This window comes from Arabidopsis lyrata (genome assembly GCF_000004255.2).
Source record: "Arabidopsis lyrata subsp. lyrata unplaced genomic scaffold ARALYscaffold_1, whole genome shotgun sequence".
Lineage (NCBI taxonomy): Eukaryota > Viridiplantae > Streptophyta > Magnoliopsida > Brassicales > Brassicaceae > Arabidopsis > Arabidopsis lyrata.
This window is the reverse complement of record NW_003302555.1, coordinates 3,773,029-3,792,357: the sequence shown is the minus strand read 5'-3', so window position 1 is coordinate 3,792,357 and position 19,329 is coordinate 3,773,029. Positions and strand designations below refer to the sequence as shown.

The 19,329-nt window shown below is 36.4% G+C and overlaps 6 protein-coding genes across 6 annotated transcripts; 5 read left to right on the top strand and 1 right to left on the bottom strand.

Annotated features, from left to right (window-relative positions):
* Positions 1-430: 430 nt before the first annotated feature.
* Positions 431-2,738, top strand: LOC9328599 (phosphoglycerate mutase-like protein 1). The gene is made up of 8 exons (XM_021014328.1): positions 431-1,080; positions 1,190-1,297; positions 1,406-1,485; positions 1,590-1,692; positions 1,789-1,863; positions 1,985-2,073; positions 2,159-2,278; positions 2,383-2,738. Exons 1-8 carry the CDS (start codon positions 1,018-1,020, stop codon positions 2,435-2,437), a joined length of 693 nt encoding a protein of 230 aa, XP_020869987.1. The 5' UTR covers positions 431-1,017; the 3' UTR covers positions 2,438-2,738.
* Positions 2,739-3,459: 721 nt separating this feature from the next.
* LOC9328598 (phosphoglycerate mutase-like protein) lies at positions 3,460-6,553 on the top strand. The gene is made up of 9 exons (XM_002892490.2): positions 3,460-3,761; positions 4,030-4,137; positions 4,253-4,332; positions 4,688-4,808; positions 4,965-5,039; positions 5,148-5,236; positions 5,760-5,879; positions 6,012-6,053; positions 6,139-6,553. Exons 1-9 carry the CDS (start codon positions 3,702-3,704, stop codon positions 6,221-6,223), a joined length of 780 nt encoding a protein of 259 aa, XP_002892536.1. The 5' UTR covers positions 3,460-3,701; the 3' UTR covers positions 6,224-6,553.
* Positions 6,554-6,786: 233 nt separating this feature from the next.
* LOC9325841 (oligopeptide transporter 2) lies at positions 6,787-10,397 on the top strand. The gene is made up of 5 exons (XM_002892489.2): positions 6,787-7,613; positions 7,706-7,803; positions 7,896-8,459; positions 8,541-8,793; positions 8,885-10,397. The coding sequence occupies exons 1-5, from the start codon at positions 7,125-7,127 to the stop codon at positions 9,683-9,685; spliced, it is 2,205 nt and encodes a 734-aa protein (XP_002892535.1). The 5' UTR covers positions 6,787-7,124; the 3' UTR covers positions 9,686-10,397.
* On the top strand, positions 10,179-12,467 carry LOC110224879 (XIAP-associated factor 1). Its single transcript, XM_021012536.1, has 5 exons — positions 10,179-10,440; positions 11,056-11,191; positions 11,694-11,831; positions 11,915-12,036; positions 12,133-12,467. Exons 1-5 carry the CDS (start codon positions 10,397-10,399, stop codon positions 12,281-12,283), a joined length of 591 nt encoding a protein of 196 aa, XP_020868195.1. The 5' UTR covers positions 10,179-10,396; the 3' UTR covers positions 12,284-12,467.
* A 95-nt stretch (positions 12,468-12,562) lies between these two features.
* LOC9325840 (probable rhamnogalacturonate lyase B) lies at positions 12,563-17,115 on the top strand. The gene is made up of 15 exons (XM_002892488.2): positions 12,563-12,752; positions 13,312-13,409; positions 13,487-13,608; positions 13,714-13,764; positions 14,110-14,229; positions 14,309-14,428; positions 14,706-14,847; positions 15,055-15,225; positions 15,304-15,459; positions 15,551-15,657; positions 15,732-15,822; positions 16,009-16,150; positions 16,216-16,372; positions 16,455-16,695; positions 16,773-17,115. Exons 1-15 carry the CDS (start codon positions 12,680-12,682, stop codon positions 17,007-17,009), a joined length of 2,028 nt encoding a protein of 675 aa, XP_002892534.1. The 5' UTR covers positions 12,563-12,679; the 3' UTR covers positions 17,010-17,115.
* Positions 17,067-19,140, bottom strand: LOC9328596 (pentatricopeptide repeat-containing protein At1g09900). Its single transcript, XM_002889729.2, has one exon. The coding sequence runs from the start codon at positions 19,010-19,012 to the stop codon at positions 17,216-17,218; it is 1,797 nt and encodes a 598-aa protein (XP_002889775.1). The 5' UTR covers positions 19,013-19,140; the 3' UTR covers positions 17,067-17,215.
* Between the last annotated feature and the right edge of the window lie 189 nt (positions 19,141-19,329).

Sequence of the window (19,329 nt, the reverse complement as noted above, 5' to 3'; positions counted from 1 at the left end):
TAGATTAGTCATAGATGTGTGAGAAATTTCTAGCTAAAATATTTCGACATGTATTTGACGACAACTATCTATCAGTTATATCAAAGACGGAAATGTAAAGTTTCAAAGCTAATTAAACGAGTAAAGACTAACGACTTAATATGAGTAATGTTTCCAGTTCAAGGCAATATATTAACAAATTTTCTTGGAGTTTACGCTGTCTTTTGTCTCTTTCGTTTTTTTCTTTTTCTACGTGATTCGATCGGTATTTGACTCTAAGATCCAATGTTGAGAAAATTGAATTAAAAATTAATAAAATAAAATCAATTTCTTGCTAATCCAAACAATATAAGGCACACAATAAAATAAAAATCTGTATAATATATGATTATATATTACTAGGTACACGCATTCAACTTGTTACTAGATACTGAATTTCATGATCATATGGTTTCTTCCAGATCCATAGATACCATTCATCGTGATTACACGGTCTTTAATTTCTATATTCCATGATCATATATGGGTTCTTTCTCGTTTTTGTTGTTGTTGTTGTTGTTGATGTATTAATTCAAATGAGTTTTGGGGAGTTAATTCCTCTGAATAATTAGAATCTAAAACCAAAAATATAACACTTGGAAACGATATATATATTATCTGAAATCGGTCGTTGTTATACATTAGTACGTAAGACCAAGCTAAGAATGAGTCAGATCAAAAAGTTTGACTTGTATTTGCATGAAAGTTTACGTACAATTCGACTTCACCTGTGTGGTCTTGATTATTTCCAGTATATAAAGGAGACAAAGAGAGCCCATATGCATCAGTTTGCCTATCAATATCATCACTTTACGATAACCTTGAGATCAAAGAAAACCCCTTGAGATATCATTTTCCTGCCAATACGTTCTCTTTAATAGGTTTGGTATTGGCAATAATGTTTATAGTATCCTTTTTAATAATGTCTCGTTAATGTGTTGTCTGCTTATATCATATTTATAATGAAATTATTAGTTGTCTCTTAAAGAAAATAATATAATGTGTAGAGAAATGGATGCAAGATTCTTGTACCCCTTGGAGAGCTGTAAAATCATTCACTTGGTAAGTCACAAATAATAAGGCTGAGTTATTATTACACAAGTCACTCTTAATATGACTTCGGTGATATATACGTATTGATTAATGATGTTTCTTCTTTATTTTATTAAAGTTGAGACATGGACAAGCGTTGCACAATGTAGAAGCCGAGAAGGATAGAAATGCGTTGTTGTCTCCTCATCTTTTTGATGCCCCGCTTACCGATCATGGTCACCAACAGGTAAACCCTAAATCCTAAACTTTTAACCTACCACATGGATCAAAATCGCCTTAGAAGATCTCCTTCGTGCATTGCAATAACTTCTAATCGTTTAATGCTTCTCTTAAGGTTGAGAATCTCCGCGAACGAGTTGTTTTAAGCGGGCTACTAAAGAGGGTTGAGCTAGTTGTAACTTCTCCGTTGTTTAGGTAACAAATATTTGCATAAATGCATTGAAGACTAAAGTTGGATAGTATATATTTATGTTTATTTAGTGGCTTTTGGACTGATTAATTTTTTGGTTTACGTATAGAACTATGCAAACCGCAGTTGGAGTTTTTGGAAATGAATACGAACAACTGAGTATGACAAATAGCCCTCCCATTTTGGCACTTGAGGTCGCTCGAGACCGTAATGTACGTTTGATATATACATGGAGAAATGTCTAATATATTCATCGTCTATCAAACAAATTCATGTTAACGAATATCGATATGTATATGTGCACGCAGGGAGTCCGTCCTCCTGACATGAGAAGAAACATTAGCGAGTATCAAACTCTTTTCCCGACCATTGATTTCTCTCAGGCAAAGAGCTTTTTTTACTTTTCATATATATGGACAACTATAATATACATATATAAAATCTCTCTCAACATATGTAAGTATAAACATTGTGGTTTCTCTAATATTTTGGATCATACTATAGATTGAAAGTGAAGAGGACAACCTATGGAGACCGGATGTTAGAGAGTCCGAAGAAGAGATTTTGGCAAGAGGGTTAGAGTTCATGAAATGGTAACCCTTATAAATCTTAACATCATGAAGTATTATAAATAACATTAGCATATATTGTTAGAGAATTGATGAATATTTTTTTTAGGTTATGGAAGAGACCAGAGAAGGAGGTCGCAGTTGTTAGCCATGGAATAGTTTTGCAGCATATGTTGTATGTGTTCGCAAGCGATTGTGACGAGTCAATTAGACATGAACTTTGCAAGAGGTATACAAAAGTTTCTCTTTTGAAAAAAGAAGAAGAAATTAGTTTCTGTTTTGCAATATATGTTCCAATAATAAGCTATTGATCACTAATATGTTATTTTACAGGTTTGCTAATTGCGAAATTCGTACTGTCGTGATTGTAGACAAAGGGTTAGTGTGATCTTCATTTACTTAATTATGATTAGCCATTTCTTGACCATTCAGTACTAGTGGTGTTAAGTTATATTTTTATTTTTCAGCATGATGAGTTCACCTACGGAGAATTGATTCCAAGGAGGAAGTTTCAAAGAATTGACGGAGTCTTCATTAATTAATCAACATTGAAGAAATTACATATTATTGATTTTATTGTTTTATTCTTAAAGCTCAATTAGCTTCTTCTATCTACTTTTCGTCTTCTGCATTTTTCAGGGAAAGTATTATCATTATTTTTTTTGGCCAAAAGGAAATGTATTATCAAATGGAATAATCTTATCATATAATATGATAAAATATATTAAACAAATGGAATAAACTTATCATATATAGTATGATAATTATTTAAGAATATAATATAAAGACCTAGTGTTTGGAAAGATACATATATGTGTAGTACCGTGTTCTGTTTAAGAGACTTCCAAGTAATCCACCTATATATTCCAAAATTCGGTAACCCACTTCGGGCTAGGTAAATTTGATATAAAAAAGGACTTGATATGTCTATCAAAAAACAAGAGACAACAAAAAAAGCTACTTGATTAAAACCTTTTCTTCAAGCTTATATAAATAACTTTTTTTTATTTAAGCGTTGAAAAAATCATACCGGTTTTTCAAGATCTCGTATTTTTCTTGATACATATTTATTCACTTTCCAGCGGATGATTTCAACGATTTTATAAACAAACGGCATAAACCAAAAATTCTACATGAATAATTAATTACTTTCAAATGTGATTTTTTGGTGAATGATTCTCTAAATTTCGCATTTAAAATTTATAAGATATCTAACATTCTTTTCATAAGGAAAAAGCAATTTACGAATATATTTTTCCAAAAACACGTCCAAACGAATATCAAAAAGATTGATGATAATAAATAGTAAATAATATGGACGGTTGGGGAAAGGGGAATTCAAAGGAACAATAGAGGTGGCCAAAAAAGAGGAAAAATAAAAAACAAATAAACCAAAAAACACGGCTGAGAGTTGACGTGACCCATTCAATATTTTATGAACCATTTAAAACTCCAATATACTTTCAACTTTCAAAGTGGTTTCTGAGGAGCTTCCATGAAACTGACTGGTGATAGACTGATAGTGGATATATTCTGTATAATTTCTATATATATATGATGATCAAGAACATGAAAGGACGAAGAAAATGAAAAATGGTTTTGTAAATTAATAATATTGTAGGTAGTTTAAGAAGGTCTCTACGCTTAGATACATGGATTTATGTGGAGCTATGTTGCGCCTCTCATCGCCTAATTTCAAAACCCTTCATTTGGTTAGTCTTGCATTTATTATTTTATTTCAATCTTGATCGCATGGAATATGTATATACACACACATTTTCACGTGGATTCTTCTTCCATGTCTGAGGGCCTTTTGATTTTGCTTCTGATTAGTCACATATAAGAACAGAAAAGATGTTAAAAATGAAAGATATATAGGTGCTGATTGTTTCACACACATTTTTGTGCTTGCGTTTACATTTATGTGAAAGTTATATATGTACATATTCTAAATTATGTTGGACCGGAAAATGAGTAAAGGTGAGGCATGCACAAGGAATCCACAATATAGCATTAGAAGAGGAGGGAGAGAAACCTGAATCAGAAAAGCTGTTTGATGCCCACCTCTCTCCAAAAGGTTTGCAACAGGTGAGAGAACTACATCTATATAGTATCACCAAAATCTAAATGTTTAGGGTTTGATATAGTAGTACCTTGAGATGCACTCTTGTATATGAATGAAACGTTTTTGATTCTTTCACAGGTTTCTGAAAGGCGCAACCAAATCCTTGAATCAGGATTACTAAACACTATCGAGTTAGTTATTACCTCTCCGCTGCGCAGGTACTATACTACCTACCAGTTTATTCGTTTGTCAATTGTTTTCTGGTAGAACTTTACGAAACTTGGATTTTAGGCTAAAGAATTAATAAACCGTTAACATCAATATCATTGAAAATAAATGATCGACCTAAGGCTAGGCATATCTAACATTCATATTTTCAACGATGATGGATTTTTTCATATATCCTATAATTTAAATCCTGAAGTTTTTTTTAATTCTTTGTAATATTGTTCCCAAGTCTCCATAAAACAAGTCATTCCTTGTTCATAAATTTGATTATTATGTAATGTGAAGACTTTAGAATTGTTATATATTTGGTAGTGCGAATAATAACACTGTTCCCTTTAATTTCAGAGCAATGGAAACTTCAATAGGAATATTTAGGGGCCAAGAAGATGTAAATATATCCGACGACTTTCCAAAAGCTAACAACTTCCCTCCAATTGTAGCACTTGAGATCTGTAGAGAACGAATGGTAATATTAAGTATTCAGTGCTTTAAAATAAGTGATATAAATTTTAAATTAAGATACAGTTGAAAGTTTTTTTTTATCTCATTCTCTGAAAGTGATATGCTTACTTTATGTTCCAATGATGAATCAAAATTCACTCTAATTGTTCGATATTCTCAGGGACTCTATCCGTGTGATCGTAGAGCAAGTTTAAGTACTCGCCGCACTTGGTTTCCTGAGATCGACTTTACAATGGTGGTTAATTTCACCATTCCTTTAGAAGCTCAATTGATCTTCTTCTATCTATCAAATTTTGATAATTTGTTGTTTTTTTTTTTTTTTTTTTTTTCCATGTGGTTATAGATAGAGAGTGATGAAGATGCTCTATGGCAAGACAAGGAAAGGGAAAAACTAGAGGATGTTGCTACTAGAGGTCTTCACTTTGTTAAATGGTGACCACGAACTTTCAATTTTTAGACTCACATTTTTCATTTTTAAATGGTGGTCCATATCTTTAAAAATATCTCAACGTCCGATATGGGACATTCTGACATCCATCATTTCGAAACTACAACTATAAGACAAATTAGCTGGCCAAAAAAAGAAAGAAAAAAAACTACAAAACGAACTACTATATAGTGAAAATATCATTTCATGAATTACGAACTTCTAACTCAAAATTAGTTGATAATGAAGTGACACATATATCTCTTATTTGCTAAGTTAGAAATATATTCATCATTCTAAATAACATTATGTTAATCCATTTTACCTAATTGTTCGAATAAGTTTTTAGGCTTGGAATCAAGATCTCGGTGTATGATTCAAAATTATAGACAATTCTCTGGAGTTATTTCTTATGTTTTCATAAATATAAATCCACATAATTTTCTCATATATCTGATCTATGTCTTTGCCAACATTAATACACTAATAATCTAATTCATAATTAAAGAAAAAAAAAAACATGTGTAGGTTATGGGAGAGACCAGAAAATGAAATAGCAATTGTGAGCCATGGGATTTTCTTGCAACAAACACTTCGTGCGCTGCATGAAAAAGTTGGCATACCTCTTGAAGATAGTCTCCTTACTAGGTAATACTAGCTACTCCCCAATCTAATCACTCTTTTGCTCTTTAATCGTAGATTCGAAGATATTATACATAGATACATAAAAACCATATGCATAACAAATGGATTTTATCCTCTTTTTTTTGGTTCGTTTAGGTTTGCCAATTGTGAACTCCGGTCAATTCGGATAGAAAAGAGGTAACTAATGTTAGCTTTATGAGATTGAAGGAATTTGACAAGTAGTGTTGTTTCTAATAATGTTCACAAGTACGTTTAAGTGCAGTGACATGGAAGCGGATACAATAACGACTTGTAATTGTAGAAATTACGTTACTCCACCTTCAACTTCCATTCACACGCTTGAATAGAAGGCATGTATGTATACGAACTGTGTTTTCTTTTCCAAGCTACACACATGGAGATTCGAACCAATGAGTATGTCCCCGGACAACCACAATGGTTACTCAACTAAGAAGCAAGTCCTTCAAAGACACAGCTTTGAAGCTAATATATATCCCATTACCAAGCTACTAGCAAACCACTATTACATTGTTAGGTTTCACGAACTTCCAATTCAAAATCAATTGTTAATGAATGAATTGGTTTATGTATTATTGTAAAGTTTTAAATGGAGTCGACCAACAGCATTATAAAATATTATATAAATTAAATACTGCAAAAACTGTAAGATTTCTAAATCCCCTATTATAAACTCATACATTGTAATTACTAGTTGCAAAATCTATAACGAAAAAGATACGTTTACTTATGATAGAAATCGTAGATTTTCCTTAAAAACTAAAAAAGAACATTATTAAATCACGTAGATTTTACCGAAAAATAATGCATAATTGAATAAAGTCATAAATATTAATATTATTTAAAGATAAACCAGCCAACATCGGGTTAAAATTCTGTTACTGTAATATTAATTGTTAAAAAAAAAAAAAAACATCGAAGTACCAATTAGAATATTTCCCGCTTAAAGAGGCGGGGAATAAATAACGTGTTGCTTTGCAACAAATTTCGATATCTCCGGGGACACTCTTCTGTTACATATTATCTCATTTTAGATACTCTTCCTTTTTTTACTTTTATTTCTATCTATCTAATAAATCATAATCTCAAATCTCAAATATATATATAATTACTAAAGATTCTCATTTTAAAGATTCATGAATCTCTTATATATAAAAGATTCCTCCAATATTCTCTGACGTCTCTTTCACCAATTCCATAACCCTAGATTTGACCACACACGCCGCAACAATGGCTGCGATTGAATTACACAAGCCGGAGATCAACGCCGATGACGACGAAGACGAATCACCGGTGGAGGAGGTTCGTCTCACTGTATCGAACCACGACGATCCTTCTTTACCCGTGTGGACATTTCGGATGTGGTTTTTAGGGCTTCTCTCTTGTATTCTCCTCTCGTTTCTCAACACTTTCTTCGGATACAGAACTCAGCCACTGATGATCACTATGATCTCTGTTCAAGTGGTTACGTTGCCTTTAGGGAAGCTTATGGCTCGTGTTTTGCCTGAGACTAAGTATAAGATTGGTTCGTGGGAGTTTTCGTTTAATCCTGGTCCCTTCAACGTCAAGGAACATGTGTTGATCTCTATGTTTGCTAATGCTGGTGCTGGATTTGGATCTGGTACTGCTTATGCTGTTGGGATTGTTGATATCATCATGGCTTTTTATAAGAGGAAGATTAGTTTCTTGGCTAGTTGGATTCTTGTCATCACTACTCAGGTCTCTTTTCATTTCCAGTGTTTTCTGATTTTTTCCTTTTTATAATGTTCTAGGTGAAGAATAGTTGATGATTCTATCTGTTGTTGAATCAGATTCTTGGGTATGGTTGGGCTGGTATCATGAGAAAGTTAGTGGTTGATCCTGCACAGATGTGGTGGCCAACGAGTGTTCTTCAAGTCTCTCTGTTTCGGTATGATGATTGATGCATTTTAGACCATACCTACCACTTGTTTTACTAACGTTTCCTTAGTGATTCTGAAACTGTTTTTGATCTTTATCTAGTGCTCTTCATGAGAAGGACCATGCGAGAATGTCGAGAGGGAAGTTCTTTGTGATTGCGTTTGTTTGTAGCTTCGCGTGGTACATATTCCCGGCTTACTTGTTCTTGACCTTGTCATCAATATCTTGGGTTTGTTGGGCATTCCCTAAGTCTATCACAGCTCAGCAGTTAGGCTCTGGAATGTCAGGACTTGGGATTGGTGCATTTGCTCTTGATTGGTCTGTTATAGCTTCATACCTTGGAAGCCCTCTTGTGACTCCTTTCTTTGCAATTGTCAATGTCCTTGTTGGTTACGTTTTAGTCATGTATATGGTTATACCAATATCATATTGGGGCATGAATGTGTATGAAGCACACAAGTTTCCAATTTTCTCGTCTGATCTGTTTGATAAGCAAGGGCAGCTTTACAATATATCCACCATTGTCAACAATAAGTTCGAATTGGACATGGAGAGTTATCAACAAGAAGGTCGGGTTTATCTCAGCACGTTCTTCGCTATCAGTTACGGGATTGGTTTCGCAGCAATAGTTTCCACACTGACTCATGTTGCTCTCTTCAATGGAAAGTAAGTCAGGCAGTCCATAATGTCTTATGGACTAGCTTGTGCACCAATGTCTGAATATCACTAATCTTCTTTTTGACTTAGGGGAATATGGCAACAAGTACGAGCTTCAACCAAAGCTAAAGTGGACATACACACAAGGTTGATGAAGAAGTACAAAGACATACCAAGCTGGTGGTTTTACGGTCTGCTTGCGATCTCATTGGTACTATCTCTTGTTCTCTGCATTTTCATGAAAGACGAGATCCAAATGCCTTGGTGGGGACTCCTTCTAGCATCATTCATGGCCGTTACCTTCACTGTACCAGTCAGCATTATCACAGCTACTACTAATCAGGTACCATATATAACTTCCACTATTGATTCCTCTAAATAACATGATTTGGATCTTTTTCTATTTTCTTACTTTAAAACTTGTTGTGATGCAGACCCCAGGTCTTAACATTATCACAGAATATCTCATGGGTGTGTTGTTACCGGGGAGACCAATAGCTAACGTCTGTTTTAAAACTTATGGGTACATAAGTATGTCACAAGCTATATCATTCCTTAACGACTTCAAGCTAGGCCATTACATGAAGATACCACCAAGATCGATGTTCTTAGTCCAGTTCATAGGAACGGTGATAGCAGGAACAGTGAATATATCAGTGGCATGGTACTTGCTGACATCAGTAGAAAACATCTGCCAGAAAGAGTTGCTTCCTCCAAACAGTCCATGGACATGTCCAAGTGACAGAGTCTTCTTCGACGCATCAGTGATTTGGGGATTAGTAGGACCCAAGAGAATCTTTGGTCGGCTAGGAAACTACCCTGCATTAAACTGGTTCTTCTTAGGTGGACTAATAGGACCTCTCTTAGTGTGGCTTCTCCAAAAAGCCTTCCCAACGAAAACATGGATCTCGCAGATCAATCTGCCAGTTCTTTTAGGAGCAACAGCTGCAATGCCGCCAGCGACAAGCGTGAACTTCAACTGCTGGATCATAGTTGGAGTGATATTCAATTACTTTGTGTTCAAGCACTGCAAAAAGTGGTGGCAGAGGTATAACTACGTGCTATCGGCAGCATTGGACGCGGGATTGGCGTTCATGGGAGTGCTGTTATACTTTAGTTTGACGATGAATGGAAAATCGATAGAGCATTGGTGGGGTGCTAAGGGTGAGAATTGTCCTCTTGCTTCTTGTCCTACTGCTCCTGGCATTCATGTTGAAGGTTGTCCTGTTTTTTAATGTCTTTAAGATTTTTTTCCTTTTTGGTTCTTTTTTTTTTTTTTTCCATTTGTTTTTAGACTTCAATCAGATTATTTTTCTTTTGGATTTTAAGAGATCGTACAGATTAACAAATACAGACTCAAATGATTTTTTAGCGTTGTTGATCCATTTATGTGTTATACTAAAATTTGGTAGAGTATCTAGGATTTTTAAAATCTCATAATGACAATCCCAAAATTTATACAGTATTAAAGAAAAAAATAAATAAGACTGTCAAACCTTCAATAATTTGAGATTAAATTTAGAATCAACCATATAATTATTTTGTTTGCCTAAAAAAGTTTATATACCTAATTTGTGGAAACTATAAGATTATATAATTAAGGATGCAAATACTCTAAAAAAACTGTAATATGACGCGTGGACTACAAGGAGAGTAGAGGAGCGTGGGTATAGTGTGTCTGTGGTTATCAATTTGGATTGACGCCAAAAAGTCATTCATTAGTTTGGTTCAACCATATTCATCTATATTTTCCTTTTATTTTATTCATTATTAATAATTTGAGTCTCTCTCTCTCTCTCTCTCTCAAAATCCGAGAAAACGAGGTTAAGAGATCCGTGATTGAATTCTGAAATTTGGTTTCTTCAGGTCTCTGATCGTCCTGCTTCTTATCTGATCTGTTATTTGCTTACATCTCTCAACTATATAAGTTGTTTGTTATTTTGACGATGGAGACTACGACTGGAGAAATCACCATCGTCTGCAACCACTGGTTCGTTGATTGATTTCTCTTTCTGGGTTTTTCAATTTGATCACGTCGATTGCTTGCTTTCTCTTTGTTGCGTACTCGTTCGATGATGACTTGCGTAATTCGATATTCTGGACTCGAGGAGGTTATAAAATTTTGGAATTGATCAATGATTTTGCAATTGAGAATATATACCCATTAAAGATACTCGTAAGCTGTGTGATTCAGTTTGGTTCCACAATTAGCATCAGCTAGGTTTCTGTCGGTGATTACAAATATAATAACTAGGGCTTTGATGGGCAATTCTATGATATACAATCCCTTTTTGCTAAAGGTTGATTCTTTACTGTTACTTTGCCTTAAATCCTTCATGATTAATCTATTGATTATGCATCAGCTTCCTGGTTTGTGTACAAGTGTTGATTGTGTTCTGTCTATCGTCATGCTTTTTTACAATTTGTTTGGCTCTCTGAGGTTTGCTTAATTTCTAGAGGGCTTATTTGTGCTTTCTCTAGTTATTGTTTTGTTGAGTCTGCTGAGATTGGGAATTTTCGAATGCTGTAATCCTTTGTCTATGTTCAATGGTAGCATCTACCTGGATGGTTGATCCCTTGAGACTGATTATCTTTATGTTTTCAGTGACAGAGACATTCCATCACTGAATATCGATCTGCATCGTGTACATTGTGCCCGGAATTTGGAAAAATGTAAGATTTGTGGTGATATGGTACCCAAAAAGCATGCTGAAGAACATTTCTTGAACACACATGCTCCGGTACGCTGATTTCTCTGTTTCTCACTAGTCTTTAAATCGTTTTCTGTTTGATTGATTTCCACAACTATCTTCTATGATTTTAAGAGCTTCTCTTTTTTTAGATCCATGAAAATTATACACTTTGTCTAGTTTGACGTCCTGATATGTTGATCAAATGGATTTCTGTAGTTTTATATGCTGATTCTGCTCTCACATACTTTGTATATGTCCTTTCAACGGTTTTTGAGCTTGTTACAGTTAACAAATTAGATGCATTGATTTTGACTCATTACCTTTTAGTCTGTAACAAAAACAGCCTAGTCGTTATCAATGCCTGTTTCTGAGGTAGTGTCATTGCATACTGTTATTGTGTTTTATGGATGATTAGTTATTGAATATCACAAGTAGGAATTTCTTTTGTTTCTGTTATAGTCTCAATATTTTTGTATGGTTTTAGATGCTGCTATATGACTGAAATGACCTACTTTTTCTTACGATATTCCTTTTGTACTGTCTTGAGAAGATAGCATGCTCGATGTGCAAAGAGACCATAGAACGTGAGATTTTTGATAGTCATAAAGGAGAAATTTGCCCTAAGAGGATTGTAACATGTGAGTTCTGTGAGTTTCCATTGCCTGCGGTTGATCTTGCTGAGCATCAGGTATTCGCTCTGACTTGCACACATATTTTGCCTTTTCTCCCCAACCAAAGGATTTTCTGATCCGCTCACTTTTCGAATACTAGGAAGTGTGTGGCAACCGGACAGAACTCTGTTATCAATGCAACAGCTATGTTAGATTGAGAGAAAGATATAACCATGAAACCAAATGCCCTGGCACTGTGCTCAACAATGTTGAATCATCCAGGTACATTTTCTTATCTGCATTGTTTTATTTTGGAAACTTGAGAGCTTAATCTTTTTTTGATTTGGCTAAACTCGTGTCATGGCATGGACTGTACAGAAGGATCCCGAGAGCAGCAGAAGGAGATGGAAACGGGAGAAGACGAAGAGATGGAAACGGTGTTTCGCACAAAAGGCTTTTCTTCACGATAGCAATAACGGGAATAGCTGTCTTCATAGGATCGCTGTTCTTCCAGAGGAAGCCTGAGTAGAGGCATAGCTTATGTGTAATTCTGTAAATTTGTCTCAAATCCTTCAGACAGATTCTAAGGAAGGGTTTATACATTTTAATGCTTACCAAGACAAGAGAAACCCCAAAAGTTTGTTTGAGCTGATCACCATGAGACTTGCTTTTGTATTTCATTTTAATAAAAGAGATTTCAGATTTCTTTGGAATCAAACCGAACTAAAATCTAATTACATTCGATTTGGTTGATGAAATTCAATTAGAAGTAAAATTGAACGCAAAGGCAATGCCTTGACAGTTGACAAACGCAGTCGCGCCTAAACCAAAGGAACAGAACCGCTTTATCAAACGCCAGCACAGTCTCTCTCTCTTTCTCCTTCTCTCTCCAGGCTTCGGTGGTGATCGCTTGGGTCAAGTACTGATGAAGAAACTGGCTGGTCGGCTCCTTCATCGTTTCACTAATCATGAAACCGCTTTCAACGCCGGCCACCACTGTAATTTCTTGTCTACCCTTCTCTTCTCATGGTTTCTTCATCCTCTTGCACGATTGCGATGAATTTCGCTCACATGAGAATGGTTTTAAACCTGCTCAACGAAATTGTGACAGCAAAGTTTGTATTTTTATCCCGGATTAGAAAAAAAAAAACTCAAATTTGTTGTTTTGACCCTTTACTTCGTTTCTTGTGACACTGTAACCTGTTTATCTTTCCTAGTTTCATCAAATTGGGTTTGATTCTTTGTTGAAAGATGATTTTACTTCAGAGGGTATACGTATAAATCCAGAAAGGAAGGGACTTTATACATCACAGAGTTACAAATTTATTGATAAAGATAGTTTGTATGCCATTTTGCTTGATTATCGGAAATAAACGCCTTTTCAGGAAGACCAGTTCTACAGATCCTATATCAATGGCCGTTTCAAAAGTCTTGTTTTACACAAGCACTTATGTTTCTTTGAGTATCTCGTGCTGCTGCCTTCTTTGACAAAAAATATTAGTCTCCGTAGTTTTTCTATATGCAAAAGTGTTGATTTTTTTCTTACACTAATATCAGGCTCACAAGGGACAGATCAAGGTACAAGTGGTCTTAGTCATAGAAAGGATCTCAATATGCCCTCTCAAGGTGTCCACCTGCATATCCATGACCGATATGTAATGCAACTCCCTCAGTCTATCTATAATGTGTCCTTTTATGTTATGTGTTTTGACTGAAGACAGAAATGGTTCAGGTTCTGATGGACAATGGAATCCTCCAAGTAACACTGTCAAAGCCAGGGGGTATTATCACTGGGATAAAGTATAACGGCATCGACAATGTGCTCGAAGTTCGTAACAAGGAGACTAACCGAGGGTATATTTTACTGTTTTCTTCGGAGGAGAACAAAACTTCTTTCTCTTTGTCAAATTTTATGAGAAGCCAAGTTAATCGATAATAAGTTAATAACTGATTGTATAGGTACTGGGACCTGCACTGGAATGAACCTGGAGGCAAGGGAATATTTGATGTGTATGTCCTCTATGCATTTACCTTAACATTCGTTAGGATTAGGAGCTCAGGAATGTTATTCTATAGGTCTTAATCGTGCTATTGATTGCAACATCTGTTAGTGGGATTTTTCAATATTGGTGCCAGAGAGTTGATATATGACCCAACACTAGTTTTCTCTGTCTAACTGAAGTTGTCGGTTGTCACTGCTGCATCAAAATTACTCAAAAATAGTTTTCTCTTTTTTATCCTGTGTATATGATGTGTACCAAATTACTAACTGTTAGATGTTATATAATCTGTACTAATTGTTGGGTGGTATATTATGTGTACTAATCGTTGGATTGTTTGATTGTATATATGCAGCATCAGTGGAGGGACTTTCAGGGTCATAGTCGAGACTGAAGAACAGGTTGAGATCTCATTTCTAAGAACATGGGATCCATCCCTTGAGGGGAAGTTCATTCCCTTGAATATCGATAAAAGGTCTATCTTGCATGATGTATTTCCTTTGAAAAGAAACAAAAGTAGAGAAGAGAGATTGACTAGATGCTCTTTCTTTCAGGTTTGTAATGCTCCGTGGCTCCTCTGGAGTGTACTCATACGGCATTTATGAACACCTAAAGGATTGGCCTGGCTTTGAACTTGGAGAAACAAGAATTGCGTTCAAGCTCAGAAAAGACAAGTAATACTGTCCCCATTTTCCTACGCCAAATTTTCTTTTTTATGCTAATTGCCTTAAGTAAGATCCATGTTTCTGCACTGAGAAGAAAATCTCAAATATTAGTGATTGCCTGTGATTGCCTGTCCATGTGAATGGTTTAGGGTATAGGGTTTAGATTCCAAGCAAAAGAATAGTGTCATTTGTCAGTTATCTATTTATTGGGTTTGATTGTTCGTCAACACAAGTGTGTAGTTGTTTGATATCTCATATATTTCCCCCTTGCGATTCTTTTTTTCAGATTCCATTACATGGCTGTGGCAGATGACAGAAAAAGGATAATGCCTTTTCCGGATGATCTATGCAAAGGAAGATGCCAAACTCTAGATTACCAGGAAGCTTCTCTACTCACTGCTCCATGTGATCCACGCCTGCAAGGCGAAGTATGAGTTCCAAATTTTTCAAATTTAGAACTTACAGAATTTTGTTCTTTCTCATCCGTTGTTTGAGCTGTTTATTCTCCCATTTACTGATACATGAATTTGTATACTATGAACTTATGCTTTTCTTGTGATGTATTACAACTTCGAATTATGAATCCTATAAATAGTGTTTAACAGATAACTAAATCATTTTTATTTCTCTGACAGGTAGATGACAAATACCAATACTCGTGTGAGAATAAGGATCTGAGAGTACATGGATGGATATCCTTCGATCCACCTGTAGGATTCTGGCAAATTACGCCCAGTAATGAGTTCCGCTCTGGTGGACCACTCAAACAAAACCTCACTTCACATGTTGGCCCAACCACTCTTGCAGTAAGTGCCCTATGACAAATGTGGTGAATGTTTCAATATAATACCTAGAAGTATTGGTTTCAGTAATGGTTATTTCAGGTGTTTCACAGTACTCATTATGCCGGAAAAACCATGATGCCTCGCTTTGAACACGGCGAGCCTTGGAAGAAAGTCTATGGCCCTGTTTTCATTTACCTAAATTCAACAGCCAATGGAGATGATCCACTTTGCTTATGGGACGATGCTAAGATAAAGGTATGAGGGAAGAAAATTGCTACTGGACTTGCTGAATACAGAAATAGATTTGTGGTAATGTAAGGGCTCAGTTATATGAGTTAATCTGCAGATGATGGCTGAAGTTGAAAGTTGGCCTTATAGCTTTGTGGCATCTGACGACTATCCAAAGTCTGAAGAACGTGGCACAGCCCGTGGTAGATTACTTATCCGCGACAGGTATTAGTGTTTTTTATTTTTAGTGTATCAACATTCCACCAAATCGCTACATATTAACGTTAAATTTTGTATAGGTTCATAAACAGTGATTTGATTTCAGCAGGAGGTGCTTATGTGGGTTTGGCTCCACCTGGTGATTCTGGTTCTTGGCAAATTGAATGCAAGGTGATTTCTTCCTTCTCCATTCTTAATTATTTGCAACAAGCAAAAATATAAGATCGGTTCAAAGATATCAAGAAAGAGATCTATGATGGAATTACCAACAAAATAAAACAAAGGAAATGTTTGTCTGTAAAGAGTACAACATTTTGAACTTTGGTTACACTTACACTCTTAATCTTTGCCAATCAGGGATACCAATTTTGGGCGATAGCGGATGAGGCTGGCTATTTCTCAATAGGGAACGCACGACCTGGCGAGTATAATCTCTATGCTTGGGTCCCCGGTTTCATTGGAGATTATCACAACGGCACAATTGTTACAGTGACTTCAGGTAAATCAGTTCTATCTAATTTTTTCGTGTACAGCAGCCAAATTTTGATGGACATAACAACACAGGGTGCATGATTGAGATGGGTGATATCGTTTATGAACCTCCAAGAGATGGACCTACACTATGGGAAATCGGTATCCCTGACCGAAAAGCTTCTGAGTTCTTTATCCCAGATCCTGATCTCACTCTTGTAAACAGGGTGTTAGTCCATGACCAAGACAGGTTTATTAGCTATACTTTTGTGAACCTTACTGCTTGGATATGCGAGAAACTGAACTAAACACTCCTTAATTATTATCTGCAGGTTCAGGCAATATGGGTTATGGAAGAGATACACGGATTTGTATCCAAATGCTGACCTTATTTACACTGTCGGTGTAAGCGATTACCGCAGAGACTGGTTCTTTGCTCATGTTCCCAGGAAGAAAGGAGATGTGCATGAAGGAACTACTTGGCAGATTAGGTTTAATCTTGAAAACATTGATCAAAAGGCAAATTACAAACTGCAAGTCGCCATAGCATCTGCAACCTTAGCCGAATTGCAGGTAAAATGAAACTTTATTTTTCTACAGAAATGAGGAAGTTAAGACTGTAAAGTTTTGTTGGTACTGTCTGTTTGCAGATTCGAGTCAATGATGCGGAAGCAATCCGCCCTCTCTTCACAACCGGACTTATTGGGAGAGACAACTCAATAGCGAGGCACGGGATCCACGGGGTTTACATGCTGTATGCGGTGAACGTACCTGGTAACCGGCTTGTACAAGGTGATAACACTATATTCCTGAAACAGCCAAGATGCAATGGTCCCTTTCAAGGGATAATGTATGACTACATTCGTCTTGAAGGCCCTCCTTCTTAGCTTACAATGATATGTGATATCATTGTTTATGTGTAATTATACATTAACACCAAAAGATAATGGTAAAAACTGAATCGTATTGATATGCAAACTCCCCAAACCAAAATTCTGACAAAATCAAAACTGAACCTAAGAAATAATAAGTAGAAAGGAGCCACTGAACAAATCAACACAAGGGACCTGACTCGTGAGTAAACTACTTAATGCTACATCTTCCCCGCAACTTGCTCAGCAGAGCTTCTCTTCATGAGTCCCTTGTTACAAAGCTCATTAAGAAGCTCTAGAGCTTCCTTTGCCATACCTTCATAAGCTAAGCCTTCTATCAGAATCGTGTATGATGTTTCAGTCGGTTTACACCCTCTGTTGATCATATAAACCAAGAAATCGATGGCACGATCTGTTTGCCGAGTCTTACAGAGTCCGAGCATTATAGAATTAAAGGTGACTGCATTTGGCCTAACGCCCATCCGCTCAAACTCATGGAAAAACTTAATTGCTTCGTCTACTTTTCCTTCCCTGCTTAAACCTCCAACAAGAGAGGAATAGGTGATAGTGTCAGGCTTTAAATCTTTCGCACGCATCTCGTCTAGCAGTTTTATCGCTTTTCCTGTTTTACCAGCTTTTGCAAGCCCATCAATGACAGTATTATAAGTGATTAGAACAGGAGAACATCCCTTGCTACTAAGTTGATTAAGTATCTCAACAGCATCTTCAACTTTCCCATCTTTGCACAAAGCTGTTAGCATAGTGTTGTAGGTGACAATGTCTGGGTAACAACCGCGAGAGACCATTCTCTCCAAATACTCGATAGCCCTATCCATCTTTTTCTCCTTGCAAAAGCCGTGAAGCAGTGGGTTGTAACTCAAAGAATTCGGCTGGCATCCATGTTTAGGCATTTTCTCCAATATGTCAATTGCTCGGCCAAGCAAACCCTTTCTGCACAAGAAGTTAATCAAGATATTGAAAGTGACAACACTTGGCGAAAAGCCTTTCCGTAGCATATCAGCAAGAAGCTTCTCTGCGTCCATCCATCTCCCGGTACTACACATACTCCGCAGAATTATGTTATGCGTAATAACATTCGGTTGACATCCAGAAGATGGCATGTCATTCAAAAACTTAATCGCCTCATCCAATCTCCCCTCTTTACAAATACCGTTCACAAGAACGTTATAAGTCACAACATCGGGCGTACATCCTCTATCCCTCATCTCATCTAGAAGTTTCATCGCTTGTCCAACACCGCTATCTCTGCAAGTAGCTTCAATCAATATAGTGTAAGTAATCACATCTGGATAACAGTCTCTCTGAAGCATCCTATCAAGAACCTCCATGGCTTGCTTAAGTTTCCCACTATCGCAAAGAGAACGCAAGATGGTATTATAAGTGACAACATCCGGCGAAACGCTCATTCTATCGAGAACCGATAAAGCGTTATTGATCTCCCCAGCTTTGCAATACCCACTAATCATAACATTGTAAGTTATAACATCAGGAACAGCACCAGAGCCTTCAAGAACCTCCAAGATCTTAGCAGCTTTCCTCGTCTTACCCATCCTACAGAATCCACGGATCAATGTCGTGCAGGGAATGATATCAGGAACATTACCGTGATAAACCATGTTCTCTAGAAACTTAAACCCTTCCTCCAATTCTCCGGTTCTAACCAGCTGACGCAAATGGTTATTACTCTCGACATCTTCCAACACAAAAGACGAATTCGCAGAGCTGAAATGACCATTACCGTTACTATTGCTATGCCCAGAAGCCAAAGTGTCGAACTTTTGAGCTCTACCGTTAAGACCGGAACTCTCAACCTGGGAGGCCGCAGAAACCAGAACAAGTCGATTCCTTTTTCGTGACCAAAGAGGGACTTTAGAACTAATACTACGAGTCGTACGACCTGAGACGTCAAGCTTATTACCTCGTTTACATTCGCGATGAAATTGTTGAATCAAGCAAAACCCTTCTTGAGCACTGCTTGTGGATACCATCAAATCCATAGAGATATAACAATGAATCTTCCCCACAAAACTCAAAAGCCAAAGTTCGGAACTTAAACAGGATAAACTACACTTAATCCTCTCTAAACTAAAGTTTTTTAAGACATCTAACAAGAAATTTTCGAGTGAGAGAGAGAAAGGAGAAGAAGAAGAAGAAGAAGAAGAACAGAGGAGGCGGGTGAGCGAAAGGATATGGCACTGTTTAGTCTTTTTGGAGTTTTGTGAAATTTGGGCCTTCTAATAAATTTCAGAAGTTTGCTCATAAATTTGGTTTGGGCTTTCACACAAACAATTATTTTTGTTGTATTAAATTTCCA

What these genes read in the sequence shown, in the direction of transcription:
- LOC9328599 (XM_021014328.1), top strand. Translation starts at nt 1,018, where the DNA reads ATGTGTAGAGAAATGGATGCAAGATTCTTGTACCCCTTGGAGAGCTGT. An exon ending in CGACCATTGATTTCTCTCAG is followed by an intron (nt 1,864 to 1,984) that starts GCAAAGAGCTTT and finishes ATCATACTATAG; the next exon opens with ATTGAAAGTGAAGAGGACAA. An exon ending in GGGTTAGAGTTCATGAAATG is followed by an intron (nt 2,074 to 2,158) that starts GTAACCCTTATA and finishes TATTTTTTTTAG; the next exon opens with GTTATGGAAGAGACCAGAGA.
- LOC9328598 (XM_002892490.2), top strand. Translation starts at nt 3,702, where the DNA reads ATGGATTTATGTGGAGCTATGTTGCGCCTCTCATCGCCTAATTTCAAA. An exon ending in ATTTCAAAACCCTTCATTTG is followed by an intron (nt 3,762 to 4,029) that starts GTTAGTCTTGCA and finishes AAATGAGTAAAG; the next exon opens with GTGAGGCATGCACAAGGAAT. An exon ending in CTCCAAAAGGTTTGCAACAG is followed by an intron (nt 4,138 to 4,252) that starts GTGAGAGAACTA and finishes ATTCTTTCACAG; the next exon opens with GTTTCTGAAAGGCGCAACCA.
- LOC9325841 (XM_002892489.2), top strand. Translation starts at nt 7,125, where the DNA reads ATGGCTGCGATTGAATTACACAAGCCGGAGATCAACGCCGATGACGAC. An exon ending in CTTCAAGTCTCTCTGTTTCG is followed by an intron (nt 7,804 to 7,895) that starts GTATGATGATTG and finishes ATCTTTATCTAG; the next exon opens with TGCTCTTCATGAGAAGGACC. An exon ending in TCACAGCTACTACTAATCAG is followed by an intron (nt 8,794 to 8,884) that starts GTACCATATATA and finishes GTTGTGATGCAG; the next exon opens with ACCCCAGGTCTTAACATTAT.
- LOC110224879 (XM_021012536.1), top strand. Translation starts at nt 10,397, where the DNA reads ATGGAGACTACGACTGGAGAAATCACCATCGTCTGCAACCACTG. An exon ending in TCTTGAACACACATGCTCCG is followed by an intron (nt 11,192 to 11,693) that starts GTACGCTGATTT and finishes TGTCTTGAGAAG; the next exon opens with ATAGCATGCTCGATGTGCAA. An exon ending in TTGATCTTGCTGAGCATCAG is followed by an intron (nt 11,832 to 11,914) that starts GTATTCGCTCTG and finishes TTCGAATACTAG; the next exon opens with GAAGTGTGTGGCAACCGGAC.
- LOC9325840 (XM_002892488.2), top strand. Translation starts at nt 12,680, where the DNA reads ATGAAGAAACTGGCTGGTCGGCTCCTTCATCGTTTCACTAATCATGAA. An exon ending in TGCATATCCATGACCGATAT is followed by an intron (nt 13,410 to 13,486) that starts GTAATGCAACTC and finishes GAAATGGTTCAG; the next exon opens with GTTCTGATGGACAATGGAAT. An exon ending in TTGGCCCAACCACTCTTGCA is followed by an intron (nt 15,226 to 15,303) that starts GTAAGTGCCCTA and finishes TGGTTATTTCAG; the next exon opens with GTGTTTCACAGTACTCATTA.
- LOC9328596 (XM_002889729.2), bottom strand. Translation starts at nt 19,012, where the DNA reads ATGGATTTGATGGTATCCACAAGCAGTGCTCAAGAAGGGTTTTGCTTG.